A 27539-nucleotide genomic window follows, 5' to 3' on the forward strand; every position below is an offset into this window, starting at 1 on the left:
CAGCAACTACAGGCAAGTCAGTTTAACCTCGGTGGTGGGGAAACTTTTAGAAATGATAATCTGAGACAAAATTAATAGTCACTTGGACAAGTGTGGATTAATTAAGGAAAACCAGCATGGATTTGTTAAAGGCAAATTGTGTTTAACTAACTTGATTGAGTTTTTTGATGAGGTAACAGAGAAGGTTGATGAGGACAATGCGGTTGATGTGGTGTACATGGACTTCCAAAAGGCATTTGATAAAGTGCCACATAATAGGCTTGCCAACAAAGTTGAAGCCCATGGAATAAAAGGGACAGTGGCAGCATAGATATGAAACTGGCTAATTGACAGGAAACAGAGAGTAGTGGTGAACGGTTGTTTTTCGGACTGGAAAAGGTAAACAGTGGTGTTCCCCAGGGTTCGGTACTAGGACCCCTGCTTTTCTTGATATATATTAATGATTTGAACTTGGGTCTACTGGGCACAATTTCAAAATTTGCAGGTGGCACAAAACTTGGAAATATAAGGAACAGTGAGGATGATAGTGATAGACTTCAAGAGGACATAGACAGGCTGGTGGAATGGGCGGACATGTGGCAGATGAAATTTAATGCAGAAAAGTGCAAAGTGATACATTTTGGTAGGAAGAATGAGAGGAAATATAAACTAAAGGGTACAATTCTAAAGGGGGTGCAGGAACAGAGAGACTTGGGGTGTATATGCACAAATCTTTGAAGGTGGCACGGCAGTTTGAGAAAGCGGTTAAAAATCATACAGGATCCTGGGCTTTATAAATAGAGGTTTGGTCACAACTGGAGTATTGTGCCCAATACTGGGCACTGCACTTTAGGAAGGATGTGAAGGCCTTAGAGAGGGTGCAGAAAAGATTTACAAGAATGGTTCCAGGGATGAGGGACTTCAGTTACGTGGATAGACTGGAGAAGCTGGGGTTGTTCTCCTTAGAGCAGGTAAGTTTGAGAGGAGATTTGATAGAGGTGTTCAAAATCATGAGGGGTCGAGACAGAGTAGATAGAGAGAAACTGTTCCCATTGGCGGAAGGGCCGAGAACTAGAGGACACAGATTTAAGGTGATTGGCAGAAGAACCAAAGACGATATGAGGAAAAACTTTTTTATGCAGCGAGTGGTTATGATCTGGAATGCACTGCCTGAAAGGGTGGTGGAGGCAGATTCAATCATGGCGTTCAAAAGGGAATTGGATAAGTACCTGAAGGAAAAAAAGTTACAGGCTACAGGGAAAGGGCAGGGGAGTGGGACAAGCTGAAGTACTCTTGCAGAGAGATGGCACGGGCTCAACAAGTCAAATGGCCACCTTATGTGCTGTAACCATTCTATGATTCTAAGTGTGGCGCCCATAAATGGCTACAATACTCCAGCTGGGGCCTAACCAGTGTTTTATAAAGGTTTGGTATAACTTCCTTGCTTTTGTATTCTATGCCTCTATTTATAAAGCCAAGGATCCTGTATGCCTTTTTAGCGGCCTTCTCAACTTGTGCTGCCACCTTCAAGGACTTGTGTACGTACACCCCCAGACCTCTCTGTTCCTGCACCCACTTTAAAATTGTACCATTTAGTTTATATTGCCTCTCCTCATTCCTCCTACCAACATTAATCACTTCACATTTCTCTGTGTTAAATTTCATCTGCCATGTGTCTACCCATTTCACCAGTCTGTCTATGTCCTCCTGAAGTCTGTTACTATCCTCCTCACTGTTTACTACATTTCCGAGTTTCGTATCACCTGCAAACTTTGAAATGATGCCCTATCTACCCAAGTCCAGGTCATTAATATATATCAAAAAGAGCAGTGGTCCCAACACCAATACCTGGGGGACACCACTGCACACTTCCCTCCAGTCTGAAAAACAACTGTTCACCACGACTCTCTGCTTTCTGTCCCTTAACCGTTCGGATCCACGCAATCACTGACCCTTTAATCCCAGTATTAGTCCTATAATACTTAAAGACTTATTGAATCATTATACATCAGTAGGCCTGGGTTATTGTACAATATATAGCATTAAACATCATCTGAGGAATGTCATGGGGACTGTGCTGGCATATATAATCTACTGCGATGCCAGTAAAATAACTGCCAATAACATTTAAGAATGGTAAAATAAGTTTGATGTAAGCGTGAAAGGCTACTGAAATCTCATTCCACTATTTTGCAGTTCTGAAGAAAAATTACCACAGAATGCTGTGACGTGTATGTTACCATAAACATTGTGCACAATTGCCCTATATTACAGTTTAGTATTTACACTGACGCGCATTCTGGTCTGGATAGGCGGACTGTTATTTACTTGTGGTGCGCCCTTTCAAGGGGAGTGCTTGGAGTTGTCTTAGTATTGGCCTGAATAAAATAGGACACATATGCTATCCTATTAACAGGTAGAGTTTTCTTACTGCAGAATTATCATTTTCAATATACGACAATTTAGCTGTTGCAAAGTACTGGCACTATTATTTTTAAATGTTCTTGTCTGATCCTTTGAAAGTGATTACAGTTTGACAATTTCACTTGTGCTGCTTCTCAAACTATTACCCCGAGTGGCTGCAAGCAGCGGGCACCATATTTATGTATAATTGATCTGTACCATTATTTGTCTCTCCTGCACAAAGACTTGTACACGAATCCAGGAGAAATTATTGATGATCGTGTCCATTTATAATGAGTTGTCAGGCTGTGCCCCTGCTGATTGATGTGATGGAACATTAGACACTGGACTGACGTTCAGACGAGTGTAATTTGCAGTGAGTTTAGATTTCACGGAATGGATGCATGCCCGGGGTTCTGTTCATTTGTTGCGAAACCCCACATCATTGTGGCTGATTCCGCTTTTCTACCTGTATCTAACAACTTTCTCCCAAGCCTTTCTGCTCCCGACTTATGTGCATTTGGAATATAACCGGTGTTTAATTTGCCAAAGCAAAGAGGTAGTGGAATGCGATTATGTGAGGGGATGAATGGCCCCGCTGTGCTGGACTCAGCAGTCCCCGGGTGCGGGGGGTCAGCGGCTACTCATTTGTTAGTTTCAAGGTACGTGGTTATTGGCGTGGAGACGTCACAAAGCCCCAGCTAGTGCTGAAACTCGTCCCAACTGCAAGCTGCCAGGAACCCAAACCTGTCCCCTCTCCTAACGAAATCCAATGCAGCATATTCACTTGATTTCACCCATACCGAAGCCCTGAAGCCTACGAAGGGATGTCAAACCCTTCCAATTGGAAGCACCGTCCTGATATGTGGAGTCCCGACCTGTGTAATCGATCCGCGGCAGACCGTGTTTGGTTTGTTGATATTGGAGGTAGGTTACCGGGGCTCTGGGAAGGCTGTTTCCCGATTGCCCACTCGGATGGGTGATGGAAGTTTGAAATCCATTCAATGGGGCCACGTACATCTGTGCAAGCTTTGCTTTTGTTAGAATACCAGCATATGTATCTACTTTTGGGTACGGTTAAAGTCAAATATTCCAATGCTGTGTTTACTCGGGATCCAAAAAAAACTTCAATCCGTGAGCTCAAATATGTGCAAATATTTGTTTAACAAACATGTCAATCTGAAAGGATAGGCAGATAAAATATTACAGGAATGTTATAATAGCTGAAGGGTAGTCTGGGGAAGGGGTCGAGTTTGTCACTCCAGATAACCATAATGTCCTCTCTGTACATGTAGGATACGGGGTAAAAGATTAGTCATTTAGGCATCTATTCACCGAGTAGCTGTATGATTGAAATAGTGCACAAGCGACAAAACTGCGAGTACGTTAAATGTCCAACATGGACTGTACTGCGAGTACGTTAATGTCCAACTTACTGTACAGGGAGCCTTGACATCTGTATTCCTTACACTGCGTGCGATGGATTTGTAAACCTTTCCCCCCTTCAAACTGGGAGGGGGGAGAAAGAGAAGTGTGTATTACGAGAATTATGTGGAATGACGAGAGAAAGGACGTCAGTAACCTTCCATTGACGACACTAATCGTTCTGTATCTATACCGGTAGTATTGTCATGGTAGCACAGAGATAATGGTGCCGTGTGACAAGCTGGGGTCACAAGCTGTCTGAATGAGGTCATTCAAATACTGGTGTACTTGTATTACGGCTACAAGTTAAAAGCCAGGCAGTACCTCATTTATACTATCTCCTTCCAAATGGAATTATTCCTCCCAGGTTAAAATTTAAAGGTTTAGCGAATACAGGTGGGAATGTCTACACTTTAAATCAAGGTTTTAAACCAATAGTGGATAAAAAGGGCTTGAGAAAACCAAGGGATTCCTTTTTAAAAAAAACAGGATTGACCCCGCGTGGGCGTTGTATTGCCTATGGTGTCAAGCCAGTGGGGTTCCCCAGGGCTCAGTACTAGGTACCTTGGGGGAAAAATTCAGTTGGTTTGCACCTCCCATTAGCACCTTAAGAGGGCGCAAATCAACTGGCGCCCGTGCGCGGCGATGTTTGTGCCGCTCACAAAATTAACTAGACAGTTTGCGGCGGCGCTAAACACTACCGCCACGATCTCCTGCACCGGCAGATAGTGACATAAGTCGAGTGTGCAATGCCCCAGTAGCGCCCCGGACTAGATATTGAGTGGCACCCCCCTGTCTTACCACCTGCCGCTAGCAATGACAGGTTGAGGGGAGCATTTTGCAGCCGGGAAGGGACTAGGGGAGCGCTATTTAAAGGTGACCGCTTCCTGCCTTTTTTTGTCGGTGAAATTTTTGCACCACGCATTCTGAGTGAGAGAGAGAGACTGCAGGAGATATTCAAAGCTGTGTTGAGGAGTTTTGGGTACTGAGCAGCACTTTGCACGTTCTTTCTGATTTGATCTTCCTTGCATCAATTTAAAAGAGAATATGGGGGCTGCACTCTGAGCTCTTTCCCTGGGCCTCTCCTTTGTTCTTTCCAACAGATTTGATGTACAGGTCTCTCCAGGCCGAGATTCAAGGCTGCAATGAGCAGGGTGTGGATGGAGAGCAAGAACGACACTCCCCTTTAAGAACTGGCCGGCGACAGTGTGTCTGTGTTCCATCGCTAACTGACATTACATGAGCTTCACCAGCGCTCTGAGTTGGCGCCTCGCTCCTCGGCCTTTGTGCCTTAAGACAGGTGTGCAGCGCTTGATTTAGCACTTCAATCACCACCAGGGGCGATAAAAGCCAAGTTTGCAGTTGGAGGCGATAACTAGCGCCAGGCGCTAAACTTTGCACCCGGCCGATAATCGCGCCCCAAACGGGGCGATACTGAATTTTCCCCCCCTTGTTTTTTGTGGTATATATCAATGATTTAGACTTGAATGTAAGGGGTATGATTAAGAAGTTTGCAGATGATACTAAAATCAGCTGTGTGGTTGATAATGAAGAAGAAAGCTATAGACTGCAGGGAAATATCAATGAACTGGTCAGGTGGGCAGAACAGTGGCAAATGGAATTCAATCCGGAGAAGTGTGAGGTAATGTATTTGGGGAGGGCTAACAAGGAAGGGAATACACATTAAATGGTAGGATACTGAGAAGTGTAGAGGAACAAAGGGACCTTGGAGTGCAGGTCCACAGATCCCTGAAGGTAGCAGGACAGGTAGATAAGGTGGTTTAGAAAGCATACGGGATACTTGCCTTTATTATCCAAGGCATAGAATACAAGAGCAGGGAGGTTATGCTTGAACTGTATAAAACACTAGTTAGGCCACAGCTAGAGTACTGCATGCAGTTCTGGTCACCACATTACAGGAAAGATGTGATTGCACTAGAGAGGGCACAGAGGAGATTTACGAGGATGTTACCTGGACTGGAGAATTTTAGCTACGAGGAAAGATTGGATAGGCTGGGTTTGTTTTCTTTGGAACAGAGGAGGCTGAGGGGAGACCTTATTGAGGTGCATAAAATTATGAGAGGCCTAGATAGAGTGGATAGGAGGGACCTATTTCCCTGAGCAGAGCGGTCAACAACCAGGGGGCATAGATTTAAAGTAATTGGTAAGAGGTTTAGAGGGGATTTGAGGGGAAATTTCTTCACCCAGAGGGTGGTGGGGGTCTGGAACTCACTGCCTGAAAGGGTGGTAGAGGCAGAAATCCTCACCACATTTAAAAAGTGCTTGGATGTGCACTGAAGTGCCTTAACCTACAGGGCTATGGACCAAGAGCTGGAAAGTGGGATTAGGCTGGATAGCTCTTTGTCCACCGGTGTGAACACGATGGGATGAAATGGCCTCCAATGGGATATTCAATATTCAGGAAAGACAGGCAAAAGGGAAAAGGAGGTGGGGTAGCATTGCTGGTTAAAGAGGAGATTAACACAATAGTATGGAAGGATATTAGCTCTGATGATGTGGAATCTGTATGGGTAGAGCTGAGAAATACCAAGGGGCAGAAAACGTTAGTGGGAGTTGTATACAGACCCCCAAACAGTAATGCCGAGGTTGGGGATGGCATTAAACAGGAAATTAGAGATGCATGCAATAAGGGCACAGCAGTTATCATGGATGACTTTAATCTACATATAGATTGGGCTAACCAAATTAGTAACAATACTGTGGAGGAGGAATTCCTGGAGTGTATACGGGATGGTTTCCTGGACCAATATGTCGAGGAACCAACTAGAGATCAGGCCATCTTAGACTGGGTATTATGTAATGAGAAAGGATTAATTAGCAATGTTGTTGTGCGAGGCCCCTTGGGGTGGAGCGATCATAATATGATAGAATTCTTCATTAAGATGGAGAGTGAAGTATTTGGCTCAGAGACTAGGGTCCTGAATTTAAATAAAGGAAACTATGATGGTATGAGGCGCAAGTTGGGTAGGATGGATTGGGGAATGTTACTTAAAGGGTTGACGGTGGATAGACAATGGCAAACATTTAATGATCGCATGGATGAACTACATAATTTGTTCATCCCTGTTTGGCATAAAAATAAAACAAAAAAGGAAACTCAACCATGGATAACAAGGGAAATTAGGGATAGCATAAGATCCAAGGAGAGGACATGTAAATTGGTCAGAAAAAGCAGCAAACCTGAGGATTGGGCACAGTTTAGGATTCAGCAAAGGAGGACAAAGGGATTAATTAAGAGGGGGAAAATAGAGTATGAGAGTAAGCTTTCAGGGAACATAAAAACTGACTGTAAAAGCTTCTATAGATATGTGAAGAGAAACAGATTGGTGAAGTCAAGTGTAGGTCCCTTGCAGTCAGAATCAGGGGAATGTATAATGGGGAACAAAGAAATGACAGACCAATTAAATACATACTTTGGTTCTGTCTTCACAAAGGAGGACACAAATAACCTCCCAGAGATGTCAGGGAACATAGGGTCTACTGAGAGGGAGGAACTGAATGAAATCAGTATTTGTAGGGAAATGATGTTAAGGAAATTGACGGGATTGAAGGCCGATAAATCCCCAGGGCCTGATAATCTACATCCTAGGGTACTTAAGGAAGTGGCCCTAGAAATAGTAGATGCATTGCTGGTCATCTTCCAAAATTCTATAGATTCTGGAACAGTTCCCATGGATAGGAGGGTAACTAATGTTACCCCACAATTCAAAAAAGTTGGTAGAGAGAAAATGGGGAATTATAGGCCTAGAAATTCAGTTTGGGCCCGCCAGCTCGCTGCGCCCAGAAGTTACCGCTGCGCGCGGAGCCACTTGCGCCCGCCGGAAATTCAGTTTCAGCGCCCCAAGTCGAAGCCGGCCGCTATTCAAGGGTGTGGCCGCCCCCGCTTGGGGCGCTGAAACTGAATTTCGGCGCGCTAGGTGCCGCAGCGCCACCCGCTGCGGAGCGGCAGGCTGCGGTACTGCAGGCCTTCCTCCCTCTCTTAAGGGGGAGGTGCCTGCAACAGCGAGATCGCCGCTTGCTAGTGCCAGCAAATGAGCCCGGCACCACGGAGAAGTGCCGGGCTCCCAGAAAACAGCCGGCAATGCCGCGGGGGGCGGGTGGAGGAGGCCGGGGAAGGAGGTGCGGGCAGGCGGCCGCCGAAAAAGCGGCCGGCCGCACCTCCGCCTTAACTCGCCCCACTAAGGCTGCAGGACGGCCCCGTTTTCAGATCGCTGTTTGCGGCCGCTGCGGAAGAGGCGGCCGCAACTAAATATGGCGGTCGGGCCGGTAGCAGGGCGGTAGTGGGGCACTGCGCACACCGATGACGTCATCGGTGGCGGCGCAGCGCTACTGGCTAACGCTGCCATTACCGCAGCGCTGAATATCAGCGCAATCTCAGCAAGTGGCGCAAAAGCCCTCTTTGGGCAAAAACTGGGCGCAAAGCCTACTGAATTTCTAGCCCATAGACCGGTAAGCCTGACATCGGTAGTGGGGAAAATGCTAGAGTCCATTATAAAAGATGTAATAGCAGAGCACTTGGAAAACAGTGATAGGATCGGACAAAGTCAACATGGATTTACAGAAGGTAAATCGTGCTTGACTAAACTACTGGAATTTTTTGAGGATGTAACTGGTAGAATAGATAAGGGAGAACCAGTGGATGTGGTGTATTTGGACTTTCAGAAGGCTTTCGATAAGGTCCCGCATAAGAGATTAGCATGTAAAGTTAAAGCACATGGGTTTGGGGGAAAGGTACTGATTTGGGTAGAGAACTGGTTGGCAGACAGGAAGCAAAGAGTTGGAATAAATGGGTCTTTTTCCGAGTGGCAGGCAGTGACTAGTGGGGTACCGCAGGGATCGGTCCTTGGACCCCAGCTATTCACAATATATATTAATGATCCAGACGAGGGAACTAGATGTAATATCTCCAAGTTTGCAGATGACACAAAGCTGGGTGGGCATGTGTGCTGTGAGGAGAATGCTGAGAAACTCCAGTATGATTTGGACAGGTTGGGTGATTGGGCAGATGTATGGCAGATGCAGTATAATGTGGATAAATGCGAGGTTATCCACTTTGGTGGCAAAAACAGGAAGGCAGATTATTATCTGAATGGCAATAGATTGGGAGAAGGGGAAGTGTAACGAGACCTGGGTGTCCTTGTGCACCAGTCGCTGAAGGTAAGCATGCAGGTGCAGCAGGCGGTTAAGAAGGCAAATTGTATGTTGGCCTTCATAGCGAGAAGGTTCGAGTACAGGAACAAGGATGTCTTGCTGCAGTTGTACAGGGCCTTGGTGAGACCACACGTTGAGTATTGTGTGCAGTTTTGGTCGCCTTATCTGAGGAAGGATGTTCTTGCCATGGAGGGAGTGCAGCGAAGATTCACCAGACTGATACCTGGGATGGCAGGAATGACATATAAGGAGAGATTGGGTCGATTGGACTTATACTCGCTGGAGTTTAGAAGAATGAGAGGGGATCTCATTGAAACTTATAAAATTCTAACAGGACTAGACAGACTAGATGCAGGAAGGATGTTCCCGATGGCGGGGGAGTCCAGAACCAGGGGTCACAGTCTGAAGATAAGGGGTAAGCCATTTAGGACTGAGATGAGGAGGAATTTCTTCACCCAGAGAGTGGTGAACCTATGGAATTCTCTACCACAGAAGGCAGTTGAGGCCAATTCATTAAATATATTCAAGAAGGAGTCAGATATATTTCTTAAGGCTAAAGGGATCAAGGGATATGGGGCGAAGGCAGGGACAGGGTACTGAGTTTGGATGATCAGCCATGATCTCATTGAATGGCGGAGCAGGCTTGAGGGGCCGAATGGCCTACTCCTGCTCCTATCTTCTATGTTTCTGTGCTGTAAATTTCTATGATTCTAAAGGCAGGCGATGTGAAACTATTTCTTGTGGCAGATCTTCCAGTGCTTCTCTGTTTGAATTATATTGCAAATTTATTGCTGTAAAATGGGTGCTGAAGTTACAGTAAAAATACACCTATATCCGTATTTATCACGGCCCAGATTCATATTCAATAAATGTTAACCAACAGGACTAGAGCCCTAATCTGAGGTTTATGTAAATTAATCATAACATCCATATAGTATTTGGGAGATCTTTGCACATCGGTTAACAGTACGATCTGTCTTTTAAATATGTGCAATTATTTGGCTGTTAGTCTCTGAGCCTGTTTTGAAGATGCGCTTTGCACAGCACCATGCCAAATTTTTACATTTGTGGACTGAAAGTTTTAATTGAACTAATTATTGGGGTAAGCAGTGGAGGAGTCAATTAATGTAACCAGATTATATAATCTGAATTTTAAAATACCAATCTTCGCCTGTGTTGTGTTAAAGTTAGATCAGGCCTGTTACTGCAGATACACCGAAACCAATATGATTTTTTAATGACAATTTGCAATATAAAATGAATGTGTATATCATACTGATGAATACTCGTGCATTATGAAATAGCGTTGTGGATTTTTCTCAAATTTCCTTTTTTGTAATGAAATCTATTGCATTGTGTTAGCACTTTATTCTGAATGGACACATCACTTTACACCCCGTGAATGATTATCAGTTTCCAGCTGTGGGATGTACTGTAGACAATACAATTATAAATATTAAAACAGATAGGGATGTCATCTTGGGTAGAATAGGAAATCTCATAGTAGAGCGGACTCCAGGTCCAGATGACATCCATCCGAGGGCTCATTTCTGCAGGTGATGCTCTGGGTCAGTGATCTATTTTTCCTGAATAGAAACAAAACAAAAAATCATCAAAGGACATGACTTATAAACTGAGGAAGCCATCAACTAAACTTAATTAACTCATTTTTCAAAGCCTTCTGTTAGCCTGGACTAGGGCCGGTTATTCATGTGTGGCTCTCGACAATAACTGCCAAGAGGTTATTTTACTGTAGAGGGCGTCATAGCTGAGCCCAATCCTGTTTTCAACAGGAGTTATTCTTTTGTCCGATCGCAGCCCTGCCTTCGATCTAGTTTCTTTTCTTTCCAGTTTTGAAGAAGGGTCCAACCCGAAACGTCAACTCAAATTTCTCTCCACAGATGTTGCCTGACCTGCTGAGTTTTTCCAGCATTTTCTGTTGTTATTTCGGATTTCCAACATCTGCAGTATTTTGCTATCGTACTAGTGTTTGGTTCACTGCCACACCTCTTCTAGGAATGCCTACCTTGAAGAAGTTCTGCTCTTCTCTTCGACGGGATCTCCGTTTGGCTCTTCAACCTTGTTCATCTTCATTACTTTCAGCTTCCCTTCTCGTGTTTGATCAGGTATCTGCCAAGACTCGGTTTCACAGCCACATCATTTTCCTCAGCAACTGTCTCCGGTTCCGACTTACTCCACGTGGATTCCAACTAAACTTCCACCCTTCGTGCTTCGGATCCACCCAGGATTACAAATATCTCCAAGATATTCATCGTTCCTCGAACTACTGCTCTCGCCGCATCCTGAGATCCACGCTCAACGCCATGCGGCGCCACATGAACACACTCGACTTCTCTCTTCAGCAACACCGGCGCACTCTATCTCAAAGCTGTCCGGGTCCACAGTTCCATTTCATCCTTTGACTCATCCGACGTTTCAACAAAAAACTTTTCTTCTTCCTTTCCGATGTCAAGGATCGCAAGCTTCATCAACTCTTGGACACCAACGCCCCTCCGGAACCTTCTTCCCCTTCACTTTCCTCTGACCCCCCTTCTCCCAATCCCACCCCCTGCTGCGTTTTCACTATCCCCTCTGACCTTCCACTCTCAGACCCTGAACGATCAGTCCTCAGCAAAGGCCTGAGCTTCATCCCCTTACGCCCCCATCAATGAATTTCGAGCTCGGCACGATTGTTGAGCTCTTTTTCCGCCGCCTTTGTCTCCGTGCCCACTTCTCTGGCCAGGAGTCTTCCCCCCGCACAACTGACCCTTTCTCCCGCTTGCAGAATTCCCGTTCTACCTGGACCCCTCCCCCTGGCCTCTTACCCTCTCTAGATCTTTTCATCGCTAGCTGCCGCCGTGACATCGGCCGTCTCCATTTCTCTGCTCCCCTCACTCACTCCAACCTACCTCCCTCTGAACTTGCAGCACTCCATTCTCTTAGATCCAACCCTGACATTGTCATTAAACCCGCTGACAAGGGTGGTGCTGTTGTTGTTTGGCGTACTGACCTCTACCTAGCGGAAGCTGAACGCCAACTCTCCGACACCTCCTCCTACCTCCACCTGGACCATGACCCCACTACCAAACATCAAACCACCGTTTCCAAGACTGTCACTGACCTCATCTCCTCTGGAGATCCTCCCCCTGCTGCCACCAACCTCATAGTTCCCCAACCCCGCACAGCCCGCTTCTACCTCCTTCCCAAGATCCACAAACAGGACTGCCCTGGTAGACCCATCGTTTCAGCCTGTTCTTGCCCTACGGAACTTATCTCTTCCTATCTTGACTCTATCTTTTCTCCCCTTGTCCAGTCTCTTCCCACCTACATCCGCGACTCTTCGGACGCCCTCCGCCACTTTAACAGTTTCCAGTTTCCTGGCCCCAACCGCTTCCTTTTCACCATGGACGTACAATCCCTCTACACCTCCATCCCCCACCCGGATGGCCTGAGGGCGCTCCGCTTCTTCCTTGAACAGAGGCCCGACCAGTCCCCATCCACCACGACCCTCCTCCGCCTGGCTGAACTTGTTCTCACATTGAACAACTTCTCCTTTAACTCCACTCATTTCCTCCAAATCAAAGGTGTTGCCATGGGTACCCGCATGGGTCCTAGCTATGCCTGCCTTTTCGTGGGCTATGTGGAACAATCTTTGTTCCAGTCCTACTCGGGTCCCCTCCCTCGCCTCTTTTTCCGATACATTGATGACTGTATCGGTGCCGTTTCCTGCTCTCGCCCCGAACTTGACAATTTCATTCACTTTGCCTCCAATTTCCACCCTTCCCTCACCTTCACATGGTCCATCTCCGACTCTTCCCTTACCTTCCACGACTTCTCCGTCTCCATCTCTGGGGATAGGTTATCGACCAATATTCACTACAAGCCCACTGACTCCCACAGCTACCTGGACTACACTTCCTCCCACCCCGCTTCCTGTAAGGACTCTATTCCATTCTCCCAGTTTATCCGCCTCCGCCGTATCTGCTCCGACGACGCCACCTTTCACACCAGTGCTTCAGACATGTCTTCCTTTTTCCGCAACTGAGGATTCCCCTCTACCGTGGCTGACACTGCCCTCGACCATGTCAGTTCTATCTCCCGCACTTCTGCCCTGACCCCTGCCCCTCCCTCCCGGAACCACGATAGGGTTCCCCTTGTCCTCACCTTTCACCCCACCAGCCTCCACATTCAACGGATCATCCTCCGGCATTTCCGCTACCTCCAAAGTGATCCCACCACCAAACGTATCTTCCCCTCCCCTCCCCTTTCAGCATTCTGCAGGGACCACTCCCTCCGAGACACCCTAGTCCACTCCTCTATCACCCCAAACAGCCCTTCCCCTTCGCCTGGCACCTTCCCGTGCAAGCGGAGGAGATGTAACACCTGCCCCTATACCTCCCCCCTTCCCACTGTCCAGGGCCCCAAACACCCCTTCCAGGCGAAACAGCGATTTACTTGTACTTCTCGCAATCTAGTATACTGTATTCGCTGCTCACGATGCGGTCTCCTCTTCACTGGGGAGACCAAACGCAGATTGGGTGACCGCTTTGCGGAACACCTCCGTTCAGTCCGTAAGTGTGACCCTGAGCTTCCGGTCGCCTGTCATTTTAATTCACCGCTCCATTCCCACTCGGACCTCACCGTCCTTGGCCTCTTGTATTGTTCCACAGAAGCTCAACGTAAACTCGAGGAACAGCACCTCATCTTCCGATTAGGCACTCTGCAGCCTTCCGGACTCAATATCGAGTTCAACAATTTCAGATCATAAGCTCGGCCCCCATTTCATTTTCTCTTGTAATTGTTCCACTCCTTTCCCCCCGCCCCCCACTTTCCTTTTGTTTCTCTCTCACACCTGGCAGCTATCTTTTGCCCTGCCAGTACACTTTACACCTAATCCCAGCCTATTACCATCTCGTCTAGCTTCTAATCTCTTTTACTTCTTTTGTTTCTTTTATTCTTTTGTCCGATCACAGCCCTGCCTTCAATCTAGTTTCTTTTCTTTCCAGTTTTGAAGAAGGGTCCAACCCGAAACGTCAACTCAAATTTCTCTCCACGGATGTTGCCTGACCTGCTGAGTTTTTCCGGCATTTTCTGTTGTTATTGTCAATCTATGTAGTTTTCTAGTAGGAGTCACTGATTACGAGCGGAAGTTCTGGGCGGTTTGATTTTGTTCATCGAACGGTAGATTATCGCACCTTACTTGGTAGAAAGTAAACAAATGGCTGTAGTCTTACCTTCTGTTAGCATTCCCAGTACAATCTTGTGGTCTCTCTCTGCTCAAAGCAGCCAATAAAGCACATATAATATTCACTCTTTGGTAATAGTGAATGTTAAGTCTGTGTGTTCTAGTTGTAATTAATAACACACAGACCACAAGATTAAAGTTCAACAGGTCTTTACTGGTTGGAGGTCAGGACTATACTAAATACAATCTTACTACACAGTGCTTATATACCGGTGGTCACCACCGGTATTACGTATACAGCAGCCAGAGAAAGTAGTACATCTCTTAAGGTGGAACAGGCTTAAGTTCTCTTAAGGTGGAACAGGTTACATACACCACAATCCTCCCTTTTTAGCTTAATAGTCATATCCCCATTTAACATAACATCATAACATATATACATATATACTTCAGGTATAAACAGTTCAAAGGTTCAGTCTCTCAGGAGGCCTTCTGATTCGGTCTGGATAACGCCTTTCAGTGGTCTCTGATTCTTGTTGCTGAGGTGACTCTTCTTGTTGGTTTCCTATGTATTGGACGTCATCATCAGGTACAGTCCCTGCCGAGGTAAATGCTTCAGGTTCATTAACGTCTTCCACAGTTGTCTCTGTCGCAACCATGGGTTCGACCCTTGCTCTTGATTCTACCAGTTGATCCGCATGACGCCTTATCACATTGTTACCAATATCTACTGTGTACATCAGAGGTCCTTGTCTGGCCCGAATTGTTCCGGACTGCCATTTTTCGTTTCCATAGCCCCTTGCCAACACTGGTTGTCCTACGTCGAAACTTCGAGTGGACTTGTTATTAATATGCCGGAACTGTTTGTTTTCCACTTCCCTCCGCACATTTGGTTTTAACAAGTCCAACCTGGACCGCAACCTCCTGTTATAAAACATCATGGCAGGACTTTGGTTAGTCACTGCATGAGCGGCGTTTCGATACGCCGTTAGGAAATTGTCCACCTTGTGCTGTAGCGGAATCTGATCATCGTTCATGGCCTTTATTGCCTTTTTGAATGTTTGGACAAATCTCTCGGCCAACCCGTTTGTCGCCGGATGATATGGGGCAGAGGTATAATGTTTCACCCCATTCTTCTTTAAGAATTTTTGGAATTCTTCCGACACGAACTGTGGTCCGTTGTCCGAACAGATCTGTTCTGGCAATCCGTTCCTTGCGAATATTGTTCTTAACACCGCAATTGTCTTTTCTGAAGTAGTGGTATTCATCTTGATCACTTCTGGCCATTTGGAATGTGCGTCCACCGCAATTAGGAACATGGAGTCCATGAATGGACCAGCAAAGTCAATATGTATGCGTTGCCATGGGGCTGAAGGCCATTCCCATGGGTGTAGTGGTGCGATCGGAGGTGCATTTTGCACTTTTTGGCACCCACCGCAGCTTTTCGTCAACTCCTCTATCTGTTGGTCAATACCCGGCCACCATACATAAGCCCTAGCAAGACTTTTCATCTTAACTCCCCCCAGATGACCTTCATGCAGTTCTTTTAGAACTCTTTCCCTTAACTTGGGAGGAATAATCACTCTTGTCCCGTACATCAAAGTACCATGGCAGACGGACAGCTGGTCTTGCCTTGCCGAGAATGCCGGTAACAGAGGATCACCACATGTTGGCCATCCTTTCACTGTCACCTCGTAGACTCTGGACAGTGTCGGGTCATTCCTGGTTTCTCTTTCAATACTTGCATTGGTGACTGGTAAACACTCGATGATGGTCGAATGAAATAACTCAACAGGGTCAACTTTCGTCGTTTCTTCTTCTTCAGGTAGTGGCAGGCGCGACAGCCCATCAGCATTGCCATGCTGCTTCGTACCTTTGAATTCTATTTGATATTGATGTGCCCCTAGGAAAAGGGACCATCTCTGGAGACGCTGTGCTGTCATCACTGAAACACCCTTCTTAGGGTTAAAAATGGATACCAACGGCTGATGGTCTGTCAGAAGTGTGAATTTTTGGCCCTGCAGGTAATGATTAAACTTCTTCACTCCCCATACAAGGCTGAGAGCCTCCCTATCGATCTGCGCATAGTTGCGCTCAGCGGAGGTCAATGATCTGGATGCAAACGCGACTGGCCTTTCCGTGCCATTTGGCAACTTGTGTGAGAGTACTGCCCCAATACCATATGGAGAAGCATCACAAGCTAACCGAATAGGCAGTGTCGGGTTGAAGTGAGCCAACACTTCCTCTGAGGTGATCAATTCTTTGCTTTTGCGAAATGCCTTCTTACAGTTTTCGCTCCATTCCCATGGTACCCCCTTCTGTAAAAGAGCGTTTAGCGGGTGCAGTACCGTGGATAGATTTGGTAGAAATTTATGGTAATAGTTAATCAATCCTAGAAACGACCTCAACTGAGAGACATTATCCGGAGCGGGAGCCTTTACAACTGCCTCTATCTTGTCAGGAGACTTATGAAGCCCCTCCCGGTCAATGACATGACCACAGTACGAGATCCGCTTCTGGAAGAACTCACATTTCTGCCGATTAACTCTAAGTCCATACTCTTTCAGTCTGTTGAGCACCAGTTCCAAGTTTGCGAGGTGTTCTTCATCACCATCACCTGTAATCAGAATATCGTCCAGGTAACATTGTGTGCCTGGAATTCCCTGTAACACCTGCTCCATGGCCCTCTGCCAAATTGCTGGAGCCGATGCCACTCCAAAAACCAGCCTATTGTACCGGTACAAACCTCGATGCGTGTTGATCTTGAGGTATTGGCGTGACTCTTCTTCAACCTCCATCTGCAAGTACGCCTGCGCCAGGTCTATCTTGGTGAAGTGTTTCCCGCCAGACAACGAAGCAAAAATATCCTCAATCCGCGGAAGCGGATACTGCACCGTGTGAAGCACCGGATTAACGGTGATTTTGAAATCTCCACAGATGCGAACCTTCCCTGGTTCTCCTGGCTTGTTGTTCGAAGGACGTTTCATAACGGGAACAATGGGCATAGCCCACTCACTCCAATCTACCTTAGACAGTACACCTGAACGTTCTAGCGCTTCCAGTTCCGCTTCTACAGTAGGTCGTATTGCATAGGGTACCGGTCTGGCTTTAAAAAATTTTGGTTGTGCATGTTCATCAACCTTGATGTTTGCCGTAATTCCTCTCAGTGTTCCCAGTCCCTGCTGGAACACCTCTTTAGCATCATCCAATATTCTGGACAATCGTTTAGGTTTGACATCTGTTACCCCGGAATCTACCGTTAGTGCCTTCAAGGAGTGCCAGTCCATATTCATTTTCCTAATCCACTCCCGTCCCAGTAGTGGTGGACCTCCTTCAGGTAGCACATATAAGTCCATTACTTGGCTTTCTTCGCCCTTGTGGACCACTTTTACCTCTATCTTTCCGATGGGGTACACTCTTTGCCCCGTGTATGTTTTCAATACAATCTCCGTATCCCTTAGGGGAATGTGTGGAAATAACCTTTTGTAATCTTGCTTATTCATGACCGTCAATGCCGATCCAGTGTCCAATTCCATCTTCACTTGGACTCCTGCTATCTGAAGTGTGACCCAGATAGTTTGGTGGTCTGCTGTGTTACCCACATTATGTATTCTTAGACAACCCAGTTCCTTACTGCTGGAGTCTGAATCCGTCTTCTGTTCATCCGAACTGTTCTCTGTCACCTTGTGTACCTTTTTGCACTTTTCCTGCGGTGACTTTTTGTTGCTGGTCTTCTTTCCTGACCGGCATACTTTAGCTATGTGACCTAGCCTGCCACATTTTCTGCATTCCTGATTTTTGAACCAGCACTGGTTCTGATCGTGCGTTGTCCTTCCGCAACGATAACACTTTACTGCACCCAATGCCATTCGATTGGTGCTGAGTTCTGATGACCTTAGATGCATTTCCGCGGTGCCTCTTGCTGCTGCCTCGTGCGATGCTGCAATGGTGACAGCTTTATCAAGCGTAAGGTCCTTTTCCTCTAGCAGTCGCTTTTGAGTTCCTTCTTTTAGTAATCCACACACGAATTTATCTCTCAGAGCGTCTGCTAGTCCTGTACCAAACTGACAGTACTTTGATAGCTTGCGCAGTTCAATTAAGAATTCCACGTTGCTTTCCTCTTTCAGCTGCGTTCTTCTGTAAAATTTAAATCGTTCCGCTATCAGCAGCGGCGTGGGGTTTAAATGTTCTTGCAGGATAGTAACAATATTCGCGAAAGTCTGATCTGCCGGTTTATCTGGTGTTACAAGGTGCCTCAATAACCCGTACGTCTTCACACCCATTGAGTTTAATAAGGTTATTGCTTTCTTATCATCTGGTACCTCATTTGCTGTACAATAAACTCCAATGCGTTCTACATACGTGGCCCAATCTTCAACATCGCTATCAAAAGCAGTGATGTTACCGTGTTTAGGCATCCTTGAGAGTTTCTTTAAATATTTTATTTTCCCAAAATGGCGGCTTCCCACGCTTGTCTTCTTCCCCCGCCTACTAAAATGGCGGCTTCCCGCACTTGGCAACTTTTCCCGCGCTTGTCTTCTTCCCCCGCCGACTACAATGGCGGCTTCCCGCGCTGGTCTTCTTCCCCCGCTGGCTACAATGGCGATTACCGCGCTGTTGCCGTTCTCGCCTCCCAGCGGTTCTTAATTTCCCCAACGCTGCTTTTGTTCCCCCGCGGTTCTCGTGGGCATTAACGCTTCCCTTGTTGCTGCGCCTCTCAGCCCCGATTGCAGCCCGGCCCTTTACACCGGCTGCGGTCGAGTTCTCCGCGGTTCTCGTGGCATTAACGCTGCCCTTGTCGCTGTGCCTCTCGGCCCCGATTGCAGTCCGGCCCTTTACACCGGCTGCGGTCGAGTTCTCCGCCCTTTTTCCTCCGGTTTCCCTCCCCTTCTCCACTGACAACGCGGCCGACTTTCTGCCCGTGTTGCTAGATCGGCTTACCCACCACCGTGGTAGAAGGATGATCACTGCCTGTCGCTGATGGAGGACTTCGTGGTCAGTAATTTCAACCCGGGTTCTCGATGCCTCCCATGCGATGCAGTGCTCAGCAGGCTGAATAGGGCGGATGCCTCTTCTCAACGCCCATTCTGAGGACGAAGCTGCCTTGGATGCAAAACTGCCGCAGGGTAAAATCGGACTCGTCGCCACTGTTGAGTCTGAGTGTCCCAGATATGCTTATTCTAAATCACTGGACACAGACAACAAGAATAACTTAAACAGGTCTTTACTAATCGAAGGTCAGGGCTGAACTGCTTAGCAAATTACTACACAGAGTTTATATACCGGTGTGGTCACCACCGGTACTACAATATACAGTAGCCAAGAGAAAGTAGTCCATCTCTTAAGGTAGTCTCTTAAGGTGGTACAGGTTACATACACCACATACACCATGCAACATTTGGATTGTGTTCTTGATATACCTATCAATTCGTCCAATAAAAAGCGACGAGTTAGGAACGTAACTAAAGGTTTTTATTGACTAAATAACAGAGCCCACCCTCGTGGGTGATCGGGTCCAACAAGGAGGAATACCAGCCAGTCGACTACCTTTATACCTGGGCAGGTAGGTGGAGCCATGGGCGGAGTCGGAGGTGGTCAGCCCAGGTATAACAGCGCGACAAGAGGCGACCTCGTATCGTGATACAACAGTGATAACGGTGATAACAATACAACAGTGATAACTATAGTGTAACGATAAAAGTGGTTTACCACATTCACCCCTTGTTTAGATTTGAGTCCGGCGGGGTGAAGCGTACTACCAGTTCTGGTATGTCAGTCTGTCCGGAGGCCTCGTAAGCCTCTCCGATCGTCGCAGCGGCGGTGCTGCATTATCCGGTGTTAGTGCTGGTGTCTGCGTGGTCGGCGAAGGCTCGTGGGGTTCCGGCATGCCGTCTACCTGGGCTGGAATTGGGGGGGTGGTGGGGGGGGGTAAAGGTGGTGTCTCCGGAGTGCCCGAGGGTGCGAGGTCTCGTAAGGAGACAGTGTCCTCCCGCCCGTCTGGGTAAGCCACGTAGGCGTACTGGGGGTTGGCGTGCAGGAGGTTCACCCTTTCGACCAGGGGGTCTGTTTTATGGGCCCTCACGTGCTTTCGCAGCAAGACGGGCCCCGGAGAGGTCAGCCAGGTTGGTAGAGTGGTTCCCGTAGTCGACTTCCTGGGGAAAACAAACATTCGTTCATGGGGGGTGGCGTTAACGGCAGTGCAAAGTAGTGACCGGATGGAGTGCAGCGCTGTCGGGAGGACTTCCTGCCAGCGGGAGGTTGGGAGGCCCTTAGACTTTAAGGCTAAGAGGACGGCCTTCCATACCGTCGCGTTCTCTCTTTCCACCTGGCCGTTCCCTTGGGGGTTGTAGCTGGTGGTCCTACTTGCTGCAATACCTCTCGCTAGTAGGAACTGACGGAGTTCCTCGCTCATGAAAGAGGAGCCCCGGTCACTATGTATATAGTTTGGGAACCCGAACAAGGCGAAGAGGTCGTTCAGGCATTTAATGACCGTGGTACTGGTCATGTCTGGGCAGGGGAAGGCAAAGGGGAAACGGGAGTACTCATCAACAATGTTGAGGAAGTACACATTACGGTCAGAGGACGGGAGGGGCCCCTTAAAGTCGATGCTCAGGCGCTCGAAGGGGCGGGTGGCCTTGATCAGGCTTGCTCTGTCCGGCCTAAAGAAGTGCGGTTTGCACTCGGCGCAGGTCTGGCAGTTCCTGGTTATGGTCCTGACCTCCTCGATGGAGTAGGGCAGGTTGCGGGCCTTAATGAAGTGGTAAAGTCTGGTGACCCCGGGGTGGCAGAGGTCGTTGTGGAGGGTCTGAAGTCTATCACTTTGCGCGCTGGCGCATGTAATTCGTGACAGAGCATCGGGGGGTTCGTTCAGCTTACCTGGCCGGTACAAGATATCATAATCGTAGGTGGAGAGCTCGATTCTCCACCTCAAGATCTTGTCATTCTTGATTTTGCCCCTCAGCTTGTTATTAAACATAAAAGCGACCGAACGTTGGTCGGTAAGGAGGGTAAATCGTTTGCCTGCCAGGTAGTGCCTCCAGCGTCGTACCGCCTCCACAATCGCCTGGGCCTCCTTCTCGACCGACGAGTGTCGGATCTCAGGGCCCTGTAGGGTCCTTGAGAAGAAGGCCACCGGTCTCCCCTCCTGGTTAAGGGTGGCGGCTAGGGCGAAGTCGGATGCATCGCTCTCGACTTGGAAGGGGATGGACTCATCCACTGCGTGCATAGTGGCCTTGGCAATGTCTCCCTTAATGAGGGAGAAGGCTGCGCACGCTTCCTCCATAAGGGGGAAGGATGTGGACTTCATGAGGGGTCTGGCTTTGTCCGCATAATTGGGCACCCATTGGGCATAGTAGGCGAAGAGCCCCAGGGTTCTCTTAAGTGCCTTAGGGCAGTGGGGGAGGGGTAGCTCCATGAGGGGGCGCATTCTTTCGGGGTCGGGGCCGATGAGTCCGTTCTCTACTACACAGCCAAGGATGGCAAGGCGCGAGGTGTTAAACACACATTTCTCCTTATTGTAGGTGAGGTTCAGCCGTTGGGCTGTACGGAGGAATTTCTCCAGATTCACGTCGTGGTCCTGCCGGTCGCGGCCGCAGATGGTGACGTTATCTAGGTAGGGGAATGTGGCCTGCAGTCCATTCTGGTCAACCATCTGGTCCATCTCCCTTTGGAAGACCGAGACCCCGTTGGTGACACCGAAGGGGACCCTAAGGAAGTGGTATAGGCGCCCATTCGCCTCGAAGGCGGTGTACTGGCGGTCCTCGGGGTGGATAGGGAGTTGGTGGTAGGCCGACTTAAGGTCGATGGTCGAGAATACGCGGTATTGTGCAATCTGATTGACCATGTCAGATATGCGGGGAAGGGGGTATGCGTCCAGCTGGGTGTATCTGTTTATGGTCTGGCTGTAGTCGATGACCAGGCGATTTTTATCGCCGGTCTTAACGACCACGACCTGGGCACGCCAGGGGCTGTTGCTCCCCTCGATGATGCCCTCCTTCAGGAGACGCTGCACCTCAGAGCTAATGAAAGCTCTGTCCCCAGCGCTGTACCGCCTGCTCTTGGTAGCGACGGGTTTGCAGTCGGGGGTGAGGTTAGCGAACAGGGAAGGTGGCGGCACCTTGAGGGTGGATAGGCTGCAGGTGTTACGTGGTGGGTGGTTTAACCTTCGCTGGTTGTCGACTGTGAGTGGGGGGAGGGGTCCACCGTATGCTAGGGTTACACTTTGGAGGTGGGATTGGAAGTCCAGCCCTAGTAGGACGGCAGCGCAGAGCTGGGGGAGGACGAGGAGTTTAAAGTTTTTATACTCTGTACCCTTAACCGACAAGGTCACAGCACAGTAGCCGCTAATGTCCGTGGCGTGGGACCTCGATGCCATCGAGATTCGGTTGCGCGTTGGCAGGACAGGGAGGGAGTAGTGGCTCACCGTGTCTGGGTGGATGAAGCTCTCCGTGCTTCCGCTGTCGAACAGGCAGGTCATGGCGTGGCCGTTTACTTTGATGTCCATCATCGACTTGGACAGGTGGTGTGGGCGGGCTTGATCCAGAGTGACGGAGGCTAGCATGTAGGTAAGCGAGTCGTTGTCGTCTGCGGGCGAGGCGGTCGTCGGGTCCGGGGGCCCGGTGGCAGTCGGGCGTGGTGGGTAAAATGGCGTCTCCCACGAGGTAGGACAAAATGGCGGAGAAGATGGCTGCCCCCATAACTCACATGAGGCACTATTGGGGTCGGTTGCCTTGATCAAAGATGGCCACCCCATGACTCACGTGTGGGGATACTGGCCTCAGTTGCCGTGAAAGAAGATGGCCGCCCCCACAGTTCGCATGAGGCACTGCTGGCCTCTGAAGATCCGCTCCTGCAGGCCTTAGAGACGTGGCCTTTCTTCCTGCAGGTTGTGCAGGTAGAGTTCCTGGCTGGGCAGCGCGACCTCGGGTGCTTCTCCTGGCCGCAAAAGAAGCAGCCGGCGGCCCGATCGCGGGTGCCCGATGTCGGAGCCGGTACCGGGGGTGGCGGGCCCGGTCGGGTCCGGGACGCCGACGCTGAGGTAGGTCCCGGGGGCGGCGCTGCGAAGGGTATTGCGGTAGGGGTCGGGCCCGAGTCCCAGGGTCGCGAGCAGTACCTGGAAAACGCCTCCTGGTCCTGATGGGCCACCTCCAGGGAGAGAGCGAGGGCTTCAGCTTTGTCCAGGTCGAGGTCTTTAGCTTCAAGCAGTCTTTGCCGTGAGTAGTCGGACCGTAGGCCTTTCACAAAGGCATCGCGGATATTATCCTCCGTATTTTCAACAGCCGTCACCGCTTTAAAGTCACAGTTCCTGCCGAGTGCTCTTAGCGCCCGTAAAAATTCAGCTACAGACTCTCCTGGCTGTTGCGGGCGGGATCTTAGGAGGTGCCTGGTGTACATGTAATTTACCGGGCTGCGGTACTGCTGTTTCAGTAGGTTGATAGCGGCCTCGTACGTAGTCGTGTCCTGTATGAGTGCGTATACTCTCGGGCTTGCTTGGGCGTTCAGAAGTCTTAGTTTGGATCTCTGCGGGGCGCCGGATTCTTCCAGGTAGGATTCGAAGCAGTCCAGCCAGTGTTTGAAGTTGAGGGCTGCGTTTGCTGCCTGTGGGTTTAGATCCAGGTACGGTGGTTTGAGGGCTTGCAGCCAAGCCGGCTGGTGTGGCTGTGCTTCTGGGAGGGCTTCTGGCTGGCCAGTAGTAGACATCTTTAAAATTTAGTCAATAAAATTGATATACCTATCAATTCGTCCAATAAAAAGCGACGAGTTAGGAACGTAACTAAAGGTTTTTATTGACTAAATAACAGAGCCCACCCTCGTGGGTGATCGGGTCCAACAAGGAGGAATACCAGCCAGTCGACTACCTTTATACCTGGGCAGGTAGGTGGAGCCATGGGCGGAGTCGGAGGTGGTCAGCCCAGGTATAACAGCGCGACAAGAGGCGACCTCGTATCGTGATACAACAGTGATAACGGTGATAACAATACAACAGTGATAACTATAGTGTAACGATAAAAGTGGTTTACCACAGTTCTTTACTTAAATAGTTAGATGTTTAGAATTGTTTAGAATTCTTGCAATCGAGGCCCCTCAAAAACCACGTGGCAACGTCCTGCAATCGGGCATTGTTTAATGTCTTGTTAGACTGACTGAAATAAAATTATTGAAACGTTATTTAAAACAAATAACTAGACCCAGATTCCCTGTAGGCCAAACATGTCTGCTTATAAAGTGTCTATGAAGGCAATTCTTTGAATTGGGTACGTACCATCTTAAAAATATTGATCACTCATCGTGAATAAATTAAAATATCACGATGCTGAAGTGCAAGGGTTTTCCGATTATCACGGACAAGTACTGTTGGGATATTTTTTTAAATTGCAGTAAGTACATTCCATAAACTTAAGCATACAGTGGCCTTTCTGAAAGCTACGTCCATTAATTTAAATTTTACTGTAAAGATTAACATTTATAGTTACAAATTTGGAATCTAATGGCGGCAATTTGTTCAATGCTGTATTGTGGCATAAAATCATTGCGACCAGAAGGTCCCTGTTTTGATTCCTGGGGTAACAGTTTTGCTTATAATTGGTCTCAGCTCCCTGGGTTATGGAAAGAGAGAACCTTTCCTCTGATTTACTCTCCATCTAACGATAGCTGCTGGAAAGTGACCCTTTGGACGGAGATCAGATGAGAACGGAATCAGGTTGGGCGTTGTTGTCCACCAGCCTGCCAAAAATGCTCTGGCTCACACCATTTGGATGAGGTACCAGAGGGCTGCTGGTGCTTGTGGCCCTTACCCTAGCATAGTCAGTACCCTGAGACCAGGAGAAGAGAAAATTAGAAAATGAAATTAGCACCTGAAAGGTATGAATATGGAAGGGAGGCTTTATCTGTCACTGTAGCAATTACAATAAAATGAAGTTTGACAGACTTCTCAGTACTTGCAATATAATCCATATTTAGCAGCTAATTGTCACTCAGTATTTGTTTGGATAAGAAAGCTCATTACTTTGAAAATCCTGTAGTAAAGTTAAAGTGTTAGCTTTGTAGCTCTTTGTAGGTCTTAATTTCTTGCTTGGGTACTGTTCTATAGGTACCTAAACCAAGTGGCTTTATTCAGATGTCAGCCTTGCCAGGGTATTCAATCCTGGGGTGTTATTTAGTTGAAGCTGATCTTGTCCTCACTTGATATCTCATACACATGCACTTTGAGCAAGGAATGTTGGATGACAATCAGAGTGCAATATCCATGACTGATATTCCCCTCCCTATCCCATGATGGTCAGACTAATTATCCCCCTATCTCTGCCCCACCTAGACAAAAGAAGACCCAACCATTAACTGCTTAAAGTATTTAACAAAAAAATCCTTCAAGTGCTTGACATTAACTTTAGCAGCCTTCAACTGATCTCTTATTTTGCTGTCCGGATCATAGACCATAACTACAGTGTCTGGAATACTAATTCCCACTGCAGGAAAATTTCTCAATCTGAATACAAATGTTATTGCAGAGTTGTAAATATTAAAAAAAATATATTTAACTTGAATTTTAAGAGAATGTTGCTGTTACAAATGTAATACCCATTGGAAATGTTATGTACGCTAAGTATGGTTATCAATCTTTAACTTAGACACTGTATTATCATTGTTATAAATCCCTGGGTTAAAGTTGCCCATGTGAAGGTACGGCAAGAACTTTTAAGGACACAATGTGACTAAGAGCAGACTTTCCATAATTCTGCACCAGTATCAACTGTTGCAGACAGTGAGGCTGCACAGTCTCCAGGCAGAAACCCCAGGAGGAAGGGGTGGAGTCAGGTTTTTCGAGCGGGAAACAGGAGCGACTGGAAGAAAAGAGGGCAGGAGCTCTGAAAAGAGGGCTCAGGAGGCAAATGGCTGCCGCATCCCGTCCCGGGCTTCCAAACTCGGCCGCCGCCCTTCGTATTAGTAGCTCTGCATCCAGAACTCAAAGTGGGATTCAGTGATCGTGAAGAGAATTCAACGAAGGGGTTCGGAGTCGTAAGCCTTGCAGACATTATACATACCATGAGCTCCAACTTAAGCGCGCCAACGAAAGAGTGCACTTGAATTTGGACACAGGGACAGATTCTCCTTTGAATCCATATAAATGGAGAATGTATGTTTATTATGTCTAGATTCATTCTAATGTATGCAAATGTCTAATTTAGGTCATTGACCCGTAATCTTCTTATACTGTCTGACGTTAAAACTATAAAGTAAGATAATTAGAATTAAGCCATTGTAGTAGTGATCTCCTTACTGGACTATAGAATACTGTCTACAACAGAGACCACATCTCACATATATCTAGAGAACCGTGAAGGGGTTACACAAATATTGGCTTTGTGTTAGATATTCTCTCAGGTTCAGTAGCGATGGTCACTCCTGTAAGTGGACCTCCCGTCCCTTACGTGCAGGAGTTAGCCTGTACTGTCTAATATATATTAATACTAGCTGGAGTGCCCGGCGGTGCCGAGGCTTTTTCGAGGGCATGTTGTTGTTGGAAGAGAGAGAGCAACTGGGGGGGAAGAGAGAGAGCGACTGGGGGGGAAGGGAGAGAGTGACTGGGGGGAAGAGAGAGAGTGACTGGGGGGGAAGAGAGAGAGCGACTGGGGGGAAGAGAGAGAGTGAGTGGGGGGGAAGAGAGAGAGCGACTGGGAGGGAAGAGAGAGAGCGACGGGGGGGAAGAGAGAGAGCGACTGGGGGGGAAGAGAGAGAGCGACTGGGGGGGAAGAGAGAGAGAGCGACTGGGGGGAAGAGAGAGAGAGCGACTGGGGGGAAGAGAGAGAGAGCGACTGGGGGAAGAGAGAGAGAGCGACTGGGGGGAAGAGAGAGAGAGCGACTGGGGGGAAGAGAGAGAGAGCGACTGGGGGGGAAGAGAGAGAGAGCGACTGGGGGGGAAGAGAGCGAGCGACTGGGGGGAAGAGAGAGAGCGACTGGGGGGAAGAGAGAGCGCGACTGGGGGGAAGAGAGAGAGCGACTGGGGGGAAGAGAGAGAGCGACTGGGGGGAAGAGAGAGAGTGACTGGGGGGGAAGAGAGAGAGCGACTGGGGGGAAGAGAGAGAGCGACGGGGAAGAGAGAGCGCGAAGGGGGGAAGGGGGGAGGGGAGGGGGAAGGGAGGGGAGGATGGGGGAAGGAGGGGGGAATGGGGGAAGGGGGGAATTGGGGGATGGGGAAGGGGGGAGGGGGGAAGGGGGGAATAAGGGAGGGGGGGTGGAGGGAGGGGGAGGGAGGGGTGGGGGAGGGAGGGGTGGAGGAGGGGGGGAGGAAGGGGAGGAGGGGGGGAGGGTGGGAAGAGGAGAGGGGGAGACCCCGAGCCCCGCCCCCGGTCTCCCGTTGTCCTGCCCCCGATCTCCC

The 27539-nt window shown here is 48.3% G+C and overlaps 2 protein-coding genes across 2 annotated transcripts in view; one reads left to right on the top strand and one right to left on the bottom strand.

The window, feature by feature from the left end:
• Positions 1-3853, bottom strand: part of dbt (dihydrolipoamide branched chain transacylase E2) — a 97651-nt gene extending 93798 nt beyond the window's left edge. Inside the window, exon 1 of the mRNA XM_085982462.1 lies at positions 3819-3853. Coding sequence (XP_085838588.1) covers positions 3819-3838 — 20 coding nt within the window. The 5' untranslated portion in view covers positions 3839-3853. The remainder of the gene's footprint in view (positions 1-3818) is intronic.
• Positions 3089-27539, top strand: part of LOC147121920 (dual specificity protein phosphatase CDC14AB-like) — a 77846-nt gene continuing 53395 nt past the window's right edge. The window contains exon 1 of the mRNA XM_085982465.1: positions 3089-3309. Within this exon, the coding sequence (XP_085838591.1) occupies positions 3210-3309 (100 nt within the window). The 5' untranslated portion in view covers positions 3089-3209. The remainder of the gene's footprint in view (positions 3310-27539) is intronic.

This window comes from Somniosus microcephalus, chromosome 3, assembly GCF_052327205.1.
Source record: "Somniosus microcephalus isolate GS21.2 chromosome 3, FLI_Smic_1.0, whole genome shotgun sequence".
In the NCBI taxonomy this organism is placed as follows: domain Eukaryota; kingdom Metazoa; phylum Chordata; class Chondrichthyes; order Squaliformes; family Somniosidae; genus Somniosus; species Somniosus microcephalus.